Consider the following 11,897-nt stretch of genomic DNA (forward strand, 5'->3'; position numbering starts at 1 on the left):
TAAGGACCTTTAAGGACTTTTAAGGACCTTTAAGGACCTTTAAGAACCTTTAGGGACCTTTAGGGAACTTTAAGGACCTTTAGGGACCTTTAAGGACCTTTAAGGACCTTTAGGGACCTTTAAGGACCTTTAGGGACCTTTAAGGGGCTTTAGGGACCTTTAAGGACCCCCCTAACCTCAGCCGAGGGCGTCGTTGTTACAAACATTCAGGCTTAGAATGGTTTTGTCCTCCCTTTGGGGCCGTCCCAGTCTCCCAACCAGCTCGTTGTTCTGGTCCATTGGTTCTAACGACATCCTGCTGACCAACCAACCAATGAGCACCAATTAAAAAGCTTTACTCCCGCCCACCTCCTCAAAACATCCAGGAAGAAGTGGGTGAAGCAACTTTGATCAAATGCAAAGAATAACCGTTTGAATCAATGACCATCATGTTTCCACGGAAACGTTCTGTCCTCGTTAGCCGTTGTTGTCGACGAGTCACTGACCGGTGGTTCGTCTGCGTTCTGATTGGTCGACGGAGGACGGGTCACTGACCGGTGGTTCGTCTGCGTTCTGATTGGTCGACGGAGGACGGGTCACTGACCGGTGGTTCGTCTGCGTTCTGATTGGTCGATGCTCCTTCAGAAGACAACATGGTGACCTGGTTAGTGAACTTTACACAGGCTGTTTGTAGCAGCCAGTCAGAACACTCGATAACGGTCAGGTGACAAACCCTAACTAAGTTGTGGGTTCAACTCCCAACCTACAGCCTGTCTGTGTGGCCTTCAAGTTGTCCATAAACACCTGCTGCCCCCGCAGGTATGACACCCCCCCCCCCCGCGCTCCTCAGCATGATTGTTGTTTACATTCCAGTCATCATGTGACATCACAAACCAGGCGGCGTGATGACATCATTTGCTCGGTGAAAACAAACAAAGGCAGTGTGGCGTCTGCTGCCCTGCTATTGGACGGTGTCTAAAGCCACGCCCATCAAACACGCACCCTTTTGGTTTGTTCCAATCCGTCACGTTCCCGTCAGAGATCAAACGTCTTGTTTCTCATCTTTGACCTGACGCTGCTCACACGCACGTCAGCCACACCTGTCTCCCCTGACCAATCACAGGCAGGCACATTCAGCACTCTGTGTTGCCCCCCCCTCTCACCCGCCAGATTCCTCCTCATGGCTCATTTCCATGACAACGCTCTATAGGCTGTGCGCCATTGGAGCGCTTCACTCTGGTTGGTCGACAAAGTTGCCCCGCACTTCAGACGCATCCTGATTGGTTGCGTGGGCGGGGCTTGATATGGAGGCGGACGGGACCTCCTCGGCCCGTCACAGAGCTGCTCTATGCGTTGGTCCGGACAGAGGTCTCACTCTCAGCCTGACATGGAGTCCGACAAGAGCTTCCAGCGGGACCACTTCCTCGCGGGATGGATCGGCGGTAAGAAACTTTACTTCCGACGGGGGGGGGGGGGTCCAGCGGTTCATCGGTGACAGTGAACCTGTTTCCCAGCCCCCCCCACGCATGCACGTATATTCATAGAACTTATTTTTGTTTGTTTTTAGCTTTGACGTGTCACCGATAGGGGCGCCGCTGCCGCACCACAAATCCGAGAGGGATGTTTAACTATTTATTCAACCGACACTCATATTTAAACCTTTATTAACCAGACAAGCAGTTCATTTAGGTAGAGGGAAGCCGCGATGCGCGAGGGAGGATCCATGGGTCAAAGAAACTTAACGTTCAGAATGATTTGAACATTTACGGTGCTAAAATAATTAATGATCCGGAATGATCAGTTCATCAGGAAGGTTCATTTTGCTGGAGTTGGTCCCAACGGTTGAGGGGCGGGTGTACCCCGGACCAAGGGTTGAGGGGCGGGTACACCCCGGACCAAGGGTTGAGGGGCGGGGTGTACCCCGGACCAAGGGTTGAGGGGCGGGTACACCCCGGACCAAGGGTTGGGGGGTGGGGTGTACCCCGGACCAAGGGTTGAGGGGCGGGGTGTACCCCGGACCAAGGGTTGAGGGGTGGGGACACCCCGGACCAAGGGTTGAGGGGCGGGGTGTACCCCGGACCAAGGGTTGAGGGGCGGGGACACCCCGGACCAAGGGTTGAGGGGTGGGGTGTACCCCGGACCAAGGGTTGAGGGGCGGGGTGTACCCCGGACCAAGGGTTGAGGGGCGGCATCTAAACTATTCTTTAAAATGTCCAGAAGATGGACAGAAGCAAAACAGGTCAAGTTATTTTCTGGGTTCAACTTAATTTCCACACTGGACCATGTGATCCAGTCTTTTAGAACCAGGATGTGTCCTGGATCACATCAGAGAACTGCTCGTTGCCCCGGTCTCTGAGTAACCAGTGAACATCGGTGGATCACTTCAGACCTGCTCCGTTCAGAGACTTTGATTCGTGCTACACACGGTCTTAAAGCGTCACACGAACCTGTGCCCTGCGGTGATGTCATCGTTGCTCCGTGCAGTGATGTCATCGTTGGTTCGTGCAGTGATGTCATCAGTCCACCAGCATCCACACTGATTCTGAACCTGCAAGCATTTTGAACTCGTTAAATGTGGTTAATCTACAACGGATTTACTAACTCAACTAAACAAATGCTAATTGTGCCCTTTTGTTGAATGACAATTCTTAACGATAGCTAACTGCTAACTGGCTGTAGACTGGGGGCCTCTGGGGGCCTCTGGGGCCTCTGGGGGCCTCTGGGGGCCTCTGGGGGCCTCTGGGGGCCTCTGGGCCATGTGCTCTACATTTGCTGATGCTATTTAGGGTGAGGGACACACGATGCGCAGAAAGCAGAAGGGACACGGGGTGCCTCGCTCGAGTTGGATCGAAGACGTGTCGCCTTCATCCAAGAGGCTTCTTCAGTTCTGAGGGACTGGTAGATACTTCAGATACTTGTACTTCTGTTGGAGCAGAAAACAAAGAAGGGACTGAAACCACCAAGGAAAACCAGACTTCCCAGGAGCATTAGCATTTCCTTAGTGAATGCTAATGCTCCCCGACAGTCATGAAAACTGACTAACGGATCCCCTGGAGTCAATAGCATCCAAAAGGTGAAGGGTTATGGTTAGGGTTAGGGTTCGTTGCCCCCCCACCCTCAGGTGAGCTGTTCTTGTGGATTTTGGGGACAGACTGTTAGGTACTAAATACAAGCGGACTCCAAGAAGCAGAGAACAGAGACCAGGAATCAGTTCAACTCTTTTACTCAGAAATGAGCAGTAAACAAGGTACGGGTCGGCCCGAGGTCCGAAAGTCCAAATAACAAAAATCCACAGCCGGAGGATCAATAACCTGGCTGTGACCAAAGCAGCCGACCGCCGGACCGCCGGCAGCGAGACTCAAAGGGCTGGCGCTGATCACTGGGATCAGCCTCAGGTGCGTCGGGCGTGGCCGCTGCCAATCCGTGGGCTGCAGCAACAGGTGCTGAGCAAAATAGGAAGCAGGTGTGTAGATGGTTGAGAGAGAGAGAGAGAGAGAGAGAGAGAGATGCTAATGCTAGCGATATGGACATCAGCGGTGAGGGACACAGGTCCAGGTTCTGCAGAACCACGGACAGAAGGACCTGCAGAAAGACAGAAAGACAGTGACTGTACTTGTACTGTAATACATGCTGCTGTGTGACTGTAATTGTACTGTAATACATGCTGCTGTGTGACTGTACTTGTACTGTAATACATGCTGCTGTGTGACTGTACTTGTACTGTAATACACGCTACTGTGTGACTGTACTTGTACTGTAATACATGCTGCTGTGTGACTGTAATTGTACTGTAATACATGCTGCTGTGTGACTGTACTTGTACTGTAATACATGCTGCTGTGTGACTGTACTTGTACTGTAATACACGCTACTGTGTGACTGTACTTGTACTGTAATACATGCTGCTGTGTGACTGTACTTGTACTGTAATACATGCTGCTGTGTGACTGTACTTGTACTGTAATACATGCTGCTGTGTGACTGTACTTGTACTGTAATACATGCTGCTGTGTGACTGTAATTGTACTGTAATACATGCTGCTGTGTGACTGTACTTGTACTGTAATACACGCTGCTGTGTGACTGTACTTGTACTGTAATACACGCTACTGTGTGACTGTACTTGTACTGTAATACATGCTGCTGTGTGACTGTACTTGTACTGTAATACACGCTACTGTGTGACTGTACTTGTACTGTAATACATGCTACTGTGTGACTGTACTTGTACTGTAATACATGTTACTGTGTGACTGTACTTGTACTGTAATACATGCTGCTGTGTGACTGTACTTGTACTGTAATACATGCTGCTGTGTGACTGTACTTGTACTGTAATACATGCTACTGTGTGACTGTACTTGTACTGTAATACATGCTGCTGTGTGACTGTACTTGTACTGTAATACCCGCTACTGTGTGACTGTACTTGTACCGTAATACCCGCTACTGTGTGACTGTACTTGTACTCTAACATTCTATCTAATAAATATATTCATCATCATCGTCAGGGACAAACAGAGGGAGAGAGAGAGATTACTGACATGTATTTATAGCATGAATAACCAGATAAAGGGGGAGGAGCTCAGTGTGTCATGATGTTAAGCCACCAGTGCTGCCTAATGACAGCATATTGATTATATTGATTACTGCATCGATTAACTATAAGCGTTGTTAAAAAGGAAAGTCTTTAGTCTCCTCTTGAACATAGAGATGGTGTCTGTCTCACGAACCAATCAGGGAGCCGATTCCACAATAAAGGATCCTGATAACTGGAAGCTCCGCCCCCAGTCTGACTACTTTTGTTCAGAAGTCGGGGCTGCTTCCTGGGACGGGTTCATTCCCTTTCTTCTTTCTGTGCTTTGGGTTGCAGGAGCCTCCAGCGTCGTTGTTGGACACCCTCTGGACACGGTGAAGGTATTAAGACCCCCCCCCCCACTCCGTCCCAGATGATATCTATTTGATCCCGTGGATCCAGTTATGAGGGGGACCAGGTCTTCTTTTCTGGTGGTGTTTTGAGGTACTGTGCTTTGTCCTCTCATTCAGACTCGTCTCCAGGCGGGTAACGGCTACCGGAACACGCTGCACTGCATCCTCACCGTCTACCGGAAGGAAACGGTAAACGCTGAACGGAGTGCCCGGATGACTTTCAGCGGACCGCTCGGCCCCGGATGTACTTCCTTTCTGTTACTAGGACGACTCAAAACAGGACTCCAAGTTCACGCTTTGTGCTCAGCTTTAAAATCAGCATTTAGTCCAAGTCGTGCTGTAAAGCGGGTCCAAAGCACACGGATACGTTCGGAACAAAACCCGATTGTACGTTGTTAAACCCATTCATCAGCGGCGTAGTTCCCCAAACCCGATCCAATCAGAACGCTCCGTCTCTCGTTGTGAGCAGAGTGACGCTTCTAAACCTGAACCTCCGTCTGCAGGCGTCCAGACGCAGACGCGTAACGGTTCCGTGTGCATGACGGGCCAAACCGTCGAAACATACGTTCGTTTCTGGAGATACCGGCTCCGCGTGGACACGGCCTCGGTAAAAAGACGGGAGTCTCTACTCCCAAAAAATGACCAGGCAAAAAAGAAAACACACTCGCTGTAAACGTGATGCTTCCAGATGTCCCTGCCCAATCGGACCTGGTTACCTTTCTCTGTCAACATTTACATTATGGTCTGTCCACGTCTGAAACTTTAAAGCTGGCCATCTCTGTAGGGGTCTGTAGGGGTCTTAAAGGTGTTCATCTCTGTAGGGGTCTTAAAGGTGGTCGTCTCTGTAGGGGTCTTAAAGGTGTTCATCTCTCTCGGGGTCTTAAAGGTGGTCGTCTCTGTAGGGGTCTTAAAGGTGGTCGTCTCTGTAGGGGTCTGTAGGGGTCTTAAAGGTGGTCATCTCTCTCGGGGTCTGTAGGGGTCTTAAAGGTGGTCATCTCTGTAGGGGTCTTAAAGGTGGTCATCTCTGTAGGGGTCTTAAAGGTGGTCGTCTCTGTAGGGGTCTGTAGGGGTCTTAAAGGTGGTCATCTCTCTCGGGGTCTGTAGGGGTCTTAAAGGTGGTCGTCTCTGTAGGGGTCTTAAAGGTGGTCATCTCTGTAGGGGTCTTAAAGGTGGTCATCTCTGTAGGGGTCTTAAAGGTGGTCGTCTCTGTAGGGGTCTGTAGGGGTCTTAAAGGTGGTCGTCTCTGTAGGGGTCTTAAAGGTGGTCATCTCTGTAGGGGTCTTAAAGGTGGTCGTCTCTGTAGGGGTCTGTAGGGGTCTTAAAGGTGGTCATCTCTCTCGGGGTCTGTAGGGGTCTTAAAGGTGGTCGTCTCTGTAGGGGTCTGTAGGGGTCTTAAAGGTGGTCATCTCTGTAGGGGTCTTAAAGGTGGTCGTCTCTGTAGGGGTCTGTAGGGGTCTTAAAGGTGGTCATCTCTCTCGGGGTCTGTAGGGGTCTTAAAGGTGGTCGTCTCTGTAGGGGTCTGTAGGGGTCTTAAAGGTGTTCATCTCTCTCGGGGTCTTAAAGGTGGTCGTCTCTGTAGGGGTCTTAAAGGTGGTCGTCTCTGTAGGGGTCTGTAGGGGTCTTAAAGGTGTTCATCTCTCTCGGGGTCTTAAAGGTGGTCATCTCATAATTGGCTGGCTCTGTTTTCTTCCTTTACTTTGATCGAGACTCCTTTGATCCGGGGACATTTTGGCCGGGGTTGTCCCTGCACCGTCCCCGTATTCTGCTGTTGGTTCGTCTCCTGTTTGATTCTCGTCTCTAAATTCTACTTTTTTGGGGGCTAGTTTCTTGCCAGGACTTTCAGAACTTTTGTGAGTTGAACACATGTTTGGAACCGGAGCATCGAGTATAATTCCTTTGTCTCCCCCGGGAGGTGAATCACGGAATGGCGGCGTGCTTTGCATTCTTGTGGTTTGCACAGAACTGTTGTCTGTTGAGCTCAAATGTGATTCCTTCACTGCTTTTCTCAACGGTCCAATCGTTGGGCAGCTGTGTTTAAATGTGTCGACCCCCTGATGAGAAGGAATCCTTTCCACAGACAACAGTCACCCACATTTCATTGCATATATTTGTCAGTGTTTAGAGTATACTGTGTAGTACTTTCTGGTTATTCACAGTAACTGTCTGTTCCTCAGGTCACCGGTTTCTTTAAGGGCATGTCTTTCCCCCTGGCCAGCATTACCATCTACAACTCACTAGTGTTTGGCTTCTTCAGTAACACACAGAGACTGATAAGCAAGTATCGCTATGGCGATGGACGGCATCCCTGTGGCATGCTGGACCTGACTGTGGCCAGCATGCTGACTGGACTGGTGTCAGTGGGCCTGGGCGCCCCAGTGGACCTGGTCAAGATCAGACTGCAAATGCAGACGCAGACACTTCTATCAGGTAAATAAGGATTTTAATCTTCCTCCCTTTGTCAACAAAGATTAGCGAGGGCGGAGTTAGAAAGGCGATGAAGAGGATGAAGAATGGGAAGGCAGTTGGACCGGATGACATACCTGTGGAGGTATGGAAGTGTCTAGGACAGGTGGCTGTAACCGGGTTGTTTAATACAATTGACCCTTCCGTGCCGTGCAAAATGTATTTGCTTCCCCTTGAACTGCCACCTTATCGTGGTGGGGGAGTTTGAGTGCCCCCACCTCCAGGAGAACTTCCCCCAGATCCCGGAGGAGGCTGGGGACATTGAGTCCGAGTGGACCATGTTCTCTACCGCCGTTGTCGAAGCAGCTGCTCGGAGCTGTGCTCGTAGGGACTCCAGTGCCTGCAGCAAGTCTCAAACCCGAACAGGATTTCATCTCTTGGAGCCCGGACCTCCGGCGGGTACTGGGGCGGTTTGCAGCCGAGTGTGAAGCGAGTGGGATGAGGATCAGCACCTCCCATTCCGAGGTCAAGGTCCTCGACCGGAAAGAGGTGGTTTGCCCTCTCCGGGTCGCGAGTCTTTGCCTCAAGTGGAGAGGTTCAAGTATCTCTGGGTCTTGTTCTCGAGTGAGGGGAGACGGATCGGTGCGGCGGCCGATCGTCTGTCGCGGTGAAGGACAGTGGTGAAGGACCGATTTACCGGTCAGCCTCGGCTCCTGCTCTCTCCTCTGGTCATTAGTTCCTGGATCCGCTCTGACATTTATTGGCCTCCATCTTATCACCGAATCTGCGTGGAATTGTAAAGAGTTCTTGCCGGAAGGGTCTAGATCCTGGACCAGAAACACAGCAGGTTCTACAGGTTCTGTTTTAGGACCCACCACTGCTCAAACACATTGAACCGTTCCCCACAGAGAACCTGCACCTCGCCGGCAGCATGCCGACGGTCGCCAGCTTCCCTTTGCGCTCCGTTGACGTTCCTGGCCAGAGGCTGTACCGAGGGCCCGTCCAGTGCATCAGCAGCATCGTGCAGAGTGAGGGTCTGCAGGGTCTGTACCGGGGGGCCGGAGCCATGATCCTGAGGGACATTCCTGGATATGTGCTTTACTTCATCCCTTACTCCATCTTCTGTGACCTGCTGAAGCCAGATACCGAGTCCAGCCCTCATCCTTTCTCCATCTGGCTGGCTGGAGGACTTGCAGGTAAAAACTTTGTTCCTGGATTTGTTTCTGTGCTGGGGGGTCAGGGTTAGGGTCCAACAGAGAGTCACGATGGTTATTAATTCTTTAGTAAAGTGTGCTACATGTAAATGTTCCTAATCTGTCTTGTTTTTATGACATTATTAGTCCAATAGGTTTGAAATCTCAGTCGTATAATGGGGGTGGGATTTAACAAGTTGTCTTCTTCCCACGGCTACGGCTCGGTGGGTAGGGCTGTTCGAATCCCGCTGCCGTGTCCTTGGGCAAGACACCCAACCCAAAATGCTCCCAGTGGGCTTGGCAGCGCCCTCTGGCTTAAACAGGGCGCATGCGCACGCGGCGACCAGCAGCAGGCTGCGGTTAGAAAGTGTAACTGCTGGAAACCAAACTGCCCTCCGAGGGACAAATCAATAAAAAGTATTTAGTATCAGTATAATGAATTATTATTGTGTACATGGTGTTTGATGTTTTCTTTTGGACATATTTATTCTGATTTTTGCCACATTATGGTTTCTTGTACACGAAAAGGTATTATTTATTTTATTTTATTTTTCTTCTGCTGGAAACAAACAATAAACCAAACCAAGCATTCAAGAGGGAATAGAAATGGTTCCGAGTGCGGCTGCTGCTCATCCAAGGAGGGGAAGGCGAGTCAGGTGAAGCACCGAGTCCCTAATCTCCTAGTTCCAGGCTCGACCTGACCCCTATCTGGAGGGTCACCAGTCCTTCCCAAGTCAAGATCACTTTCCATGCGCAAGTAAAGGCCAAGACTTACTCGTGTATCTCGTCCCCCATGACAGGATCTATTTCCTGGGTCACGGCCACACCAGCTGACGTGGTGAAGAGTCGAATGCAGGCCGACACTCAGCCACAGAGGAAGTACAAGGGAATCCTCCACTGCGTCATCCAGAGCTACAAGGCCGAGGGGACACAGGTGAGTGCCGTGGTCAAGGTCCCAAAGGGGGCGCCGTGTTCCTCTGAAACCTTCCCGTCCACATCACACCTCTGCAGGATCTGAGGTCATGGTCAGTCAGCGAATAAGCAGGGGGGACAGTGAGGTTACGAGGACTAGACGTAAAGAAGGGAGAGGACTTCAGGTACCTCGGGTCAACAGAGCAGAGTGATGGAGAGAATGTGGAAAGGAGGTGAAGAATCGTGTGCAGGCAGGCTGGAACGGGGGGAGGAGAGTATCAGGTGTGCTCTGTGATAGGACGAAGGGACAGGTCTACAAGACAGTGGTGAGGACAGCCATGATGGACGGCTCAGAGACAGTGGTGAGGACAGCATGATGGACGGCTCAGAGACAGTGGTGAGGACAGCCATGATGGACGGCTTAGAGACAGTGTCTCTGAGGAAAAGACAGGAGGCGGAGCTAGAAGGGGCGGAGATGAAGATGCTGAGGTTCTCCTTGGGAGGGACCAGGTTGGACAGGATTAGAAATGAGACAATAAGAGGGACAGTGAAGATTTGACATTTTGGAGACGAGGTCAGAGAGACCAGACTTTGATGGTTTGGACATGTCCAGAGGAGAGACAGGGACTATATCGGTAGAACTGGAGCTGCCAGGGAACAGGACTAGAGGACGACCCAGGAGAAGAGACATGGACGTAGTGAGGGAGGACATGAGAGCGGCTGCTGTTGGGGGGGGGGACGATGCAAAGGACAGGGTGAAGTGGAGACGGTTGGGTCGTCATGGGATAAGAAGAGAGTCCCGTAGTCGTAGATAATCTGATCAATAAACAGAAGAATAATCAAAAACACCGTTTCCTGACGTTTCCTAAATATTCTACTTCTCTGAATTAAAGGCAGCAAATAAAGATTTGATTGATTGATTGATTGAGCTGAAGCGATTTTTCTGATCATTTCCTGTGAGAGATGTGGTTTAGCTCCTCCTTCTACTATACAGGTAAATCATTCCCGATGTGAAGCCAACTTTATAGTTCAGCGAATCTATTGATCGGCTGAACGGGAGCAAAGTGAATCGTCTGATTGGCAAAGCTGAAACAAACGAGTTGAAACTGGTTTCAGCGTATTATGGGATGCGATCAGCGTCAGAGCAATGGATGAACCTTTATACTCCAGAGAGTTCTAAAGGAGCTTCCACGTTTAAATACTTTTGATCCTGGATTCTTTGAGGGTAGAATGTTTCTGAAAGGTGAGTCACACCTGTTCTGCTGTGCAGGTGTTCTCTGAAAGGTGAGTCACACCTGTTCTGCTGTGCAGGTGTTCTTCCGCGGAGCATCGGTCAACGCGATCAGAGGCTTCCCGATGAGCGCCACCATGTTCCTGGCCTACGAGCTCTCGTTGCAGTTCTTCAGGACGTCGTAGGTTTCTGGTGCAGCGAAGTCAAAGCCACTCGGGACGCGTATAGAAACGGTTAGCCCAGCGCTAACTCGGACCCGGCCAGGAGGCACCTGTTCCGGGGTAAAACATGAGCTTTGGGGCAGCAGCGCTATTACATGATAAAATTACAGGTATGAGACATTTCATGGCTCCTTGATAAAACGATTTATCGTGACATATTGCTAATTAGCTTTAACGCAGACACGAGAGACTGCCGAAAAAGTAAATTCATTAACTTTTTTTATTTAGCTAATATGTTAGCAAAGGCTAAAGCTCTGATGCAAGCCCCTCGGAGAGCCGACAGGATAGCGTGTTCTAATGGCGCGCTGCCCTGCTAGCATGTTTCACGGTAACAGTGCTAACTAGCATAGCACTGGACATGAAGTTGTAGAGTAAATGTATCCATCTAAAAATTGGATTGGAATTTCCCTTGGGATGAATAAAGTATCGATCTATCATCTATTTATCCGGAGTAACCCCCCCTCACTTTATCTATACTTTCTACCACAGTAAAAGCTACAATATTATCATATAAAAATGTTGGAAAGTTTGAATGCTAATATGCCAAATAGCAGCGATCCTCTTTTACATTCGGATCAGCCTGTCCTTTTTTTAAAGTTTATTAACGTCCCAATAAGGTGTTGAAAATTAATCATCTTCCATTCATGAAGTGGAGCCTCCTCATTTTAACACTAATATATTCAGTTTGTGTACTTCTTATATTAAGAAATGTGAGCTTTACTTTTGCTTTACACATACAGCATTACTAACACCGCGTTTTACTGCTACTAAGTTATGTTTTAATGTCTTTGTTGTCCTCTAAATACTTGTAAATATGAGGGTGGAGCTTAAATAAAGCTTTGAAACGCATCTCGCTTTGCTGTTATGCGACTTGTTTTGCGTGAAGTGCAACATGAGGAAAACGAGTTGAAGCCAGATAAACACGTGTTGACCTTCATGCTGGAACCCGACCCCTGCAGACAGCTGATGGGGGTCGTGTTCCCCGAGTCCAGGCTCCTAAGAGTCACCCGGCGAGTGTCGAGTTTAAAC

General features: G+C 49.8%; 1 protein-coding gene across 1 annotated transcript; it reads left to right on the forward strand.

Annotated features, from left to right (window-relative positions):
- Nucleotides 1–1,366: 1,366 nt before the first annotated feature.
- Nucleotides 1,367–11,690, forward strand: slc25a48 (solute carrier family 25 member 48). The gene is made up of 7 exons (XM_068740262.1): nt 1,367–1,421; nt 4,853–4,896; nt 5,026–5,097; nt 7,083–7,335; nt 8,220–8,507; nt 9,305–9,438; nt 10,728–11,690. The coding sequence occupies exons 1-7, from the start codon at nt 1,367–1,369 to the stop codon at nt 10,830–10,832; spliced, it is 951 nt and encodes a 316-aa protein (XP_068596363.1). The 3' UTR covers nt 10,833–11,690.
- Nucleotides 11,691–11,897: the final 207 nt, after the last annotated feature.

This window comes from Brachionichthys hirsutus, chromosome 6, assembly GCF_040956055.1.
Source record: "Brachionichthys hirsutus isolate HB-005 chromosome 6, CSIRO-AGI_Bhir_v1, whole genome shotgun sequence".
Lineage (NCBI taxonomy): Eukaryota > Metazoa > Chordata > Actinopteri > Lophiiformes > Brachionichthyidae > Brachionichthys > Brachionichthys hirsutus.

What these genes read in the sequence shown, in the direction of transcription:
- slc25a48 (XM_068740262.1), top strand. Translation starts at nt 1,367, where the DNA reads ATGGAGTCCGACAAGAGCTTCCAGCGGGACCACTTCCTCGCGGGATGG. An exon ending in ACCCTCTGGACACGGTGAAG is followed by an intron (nt 4,897 to 5,025) that starts GTATTAAGACCC and finishes CCTCTCATTCAG; the next exon opens with ACTCGTCTCCAGGCGGGTAA. An exon ending in GCTGGCTGGAGGACTTGCAG is followed by an intron (nt 8,508 to 9,304) that starts GTAAAAACTTTG and finishes CCCCCATGACAG; the next exon opens with GATCTATTTCCTGGGTCACG.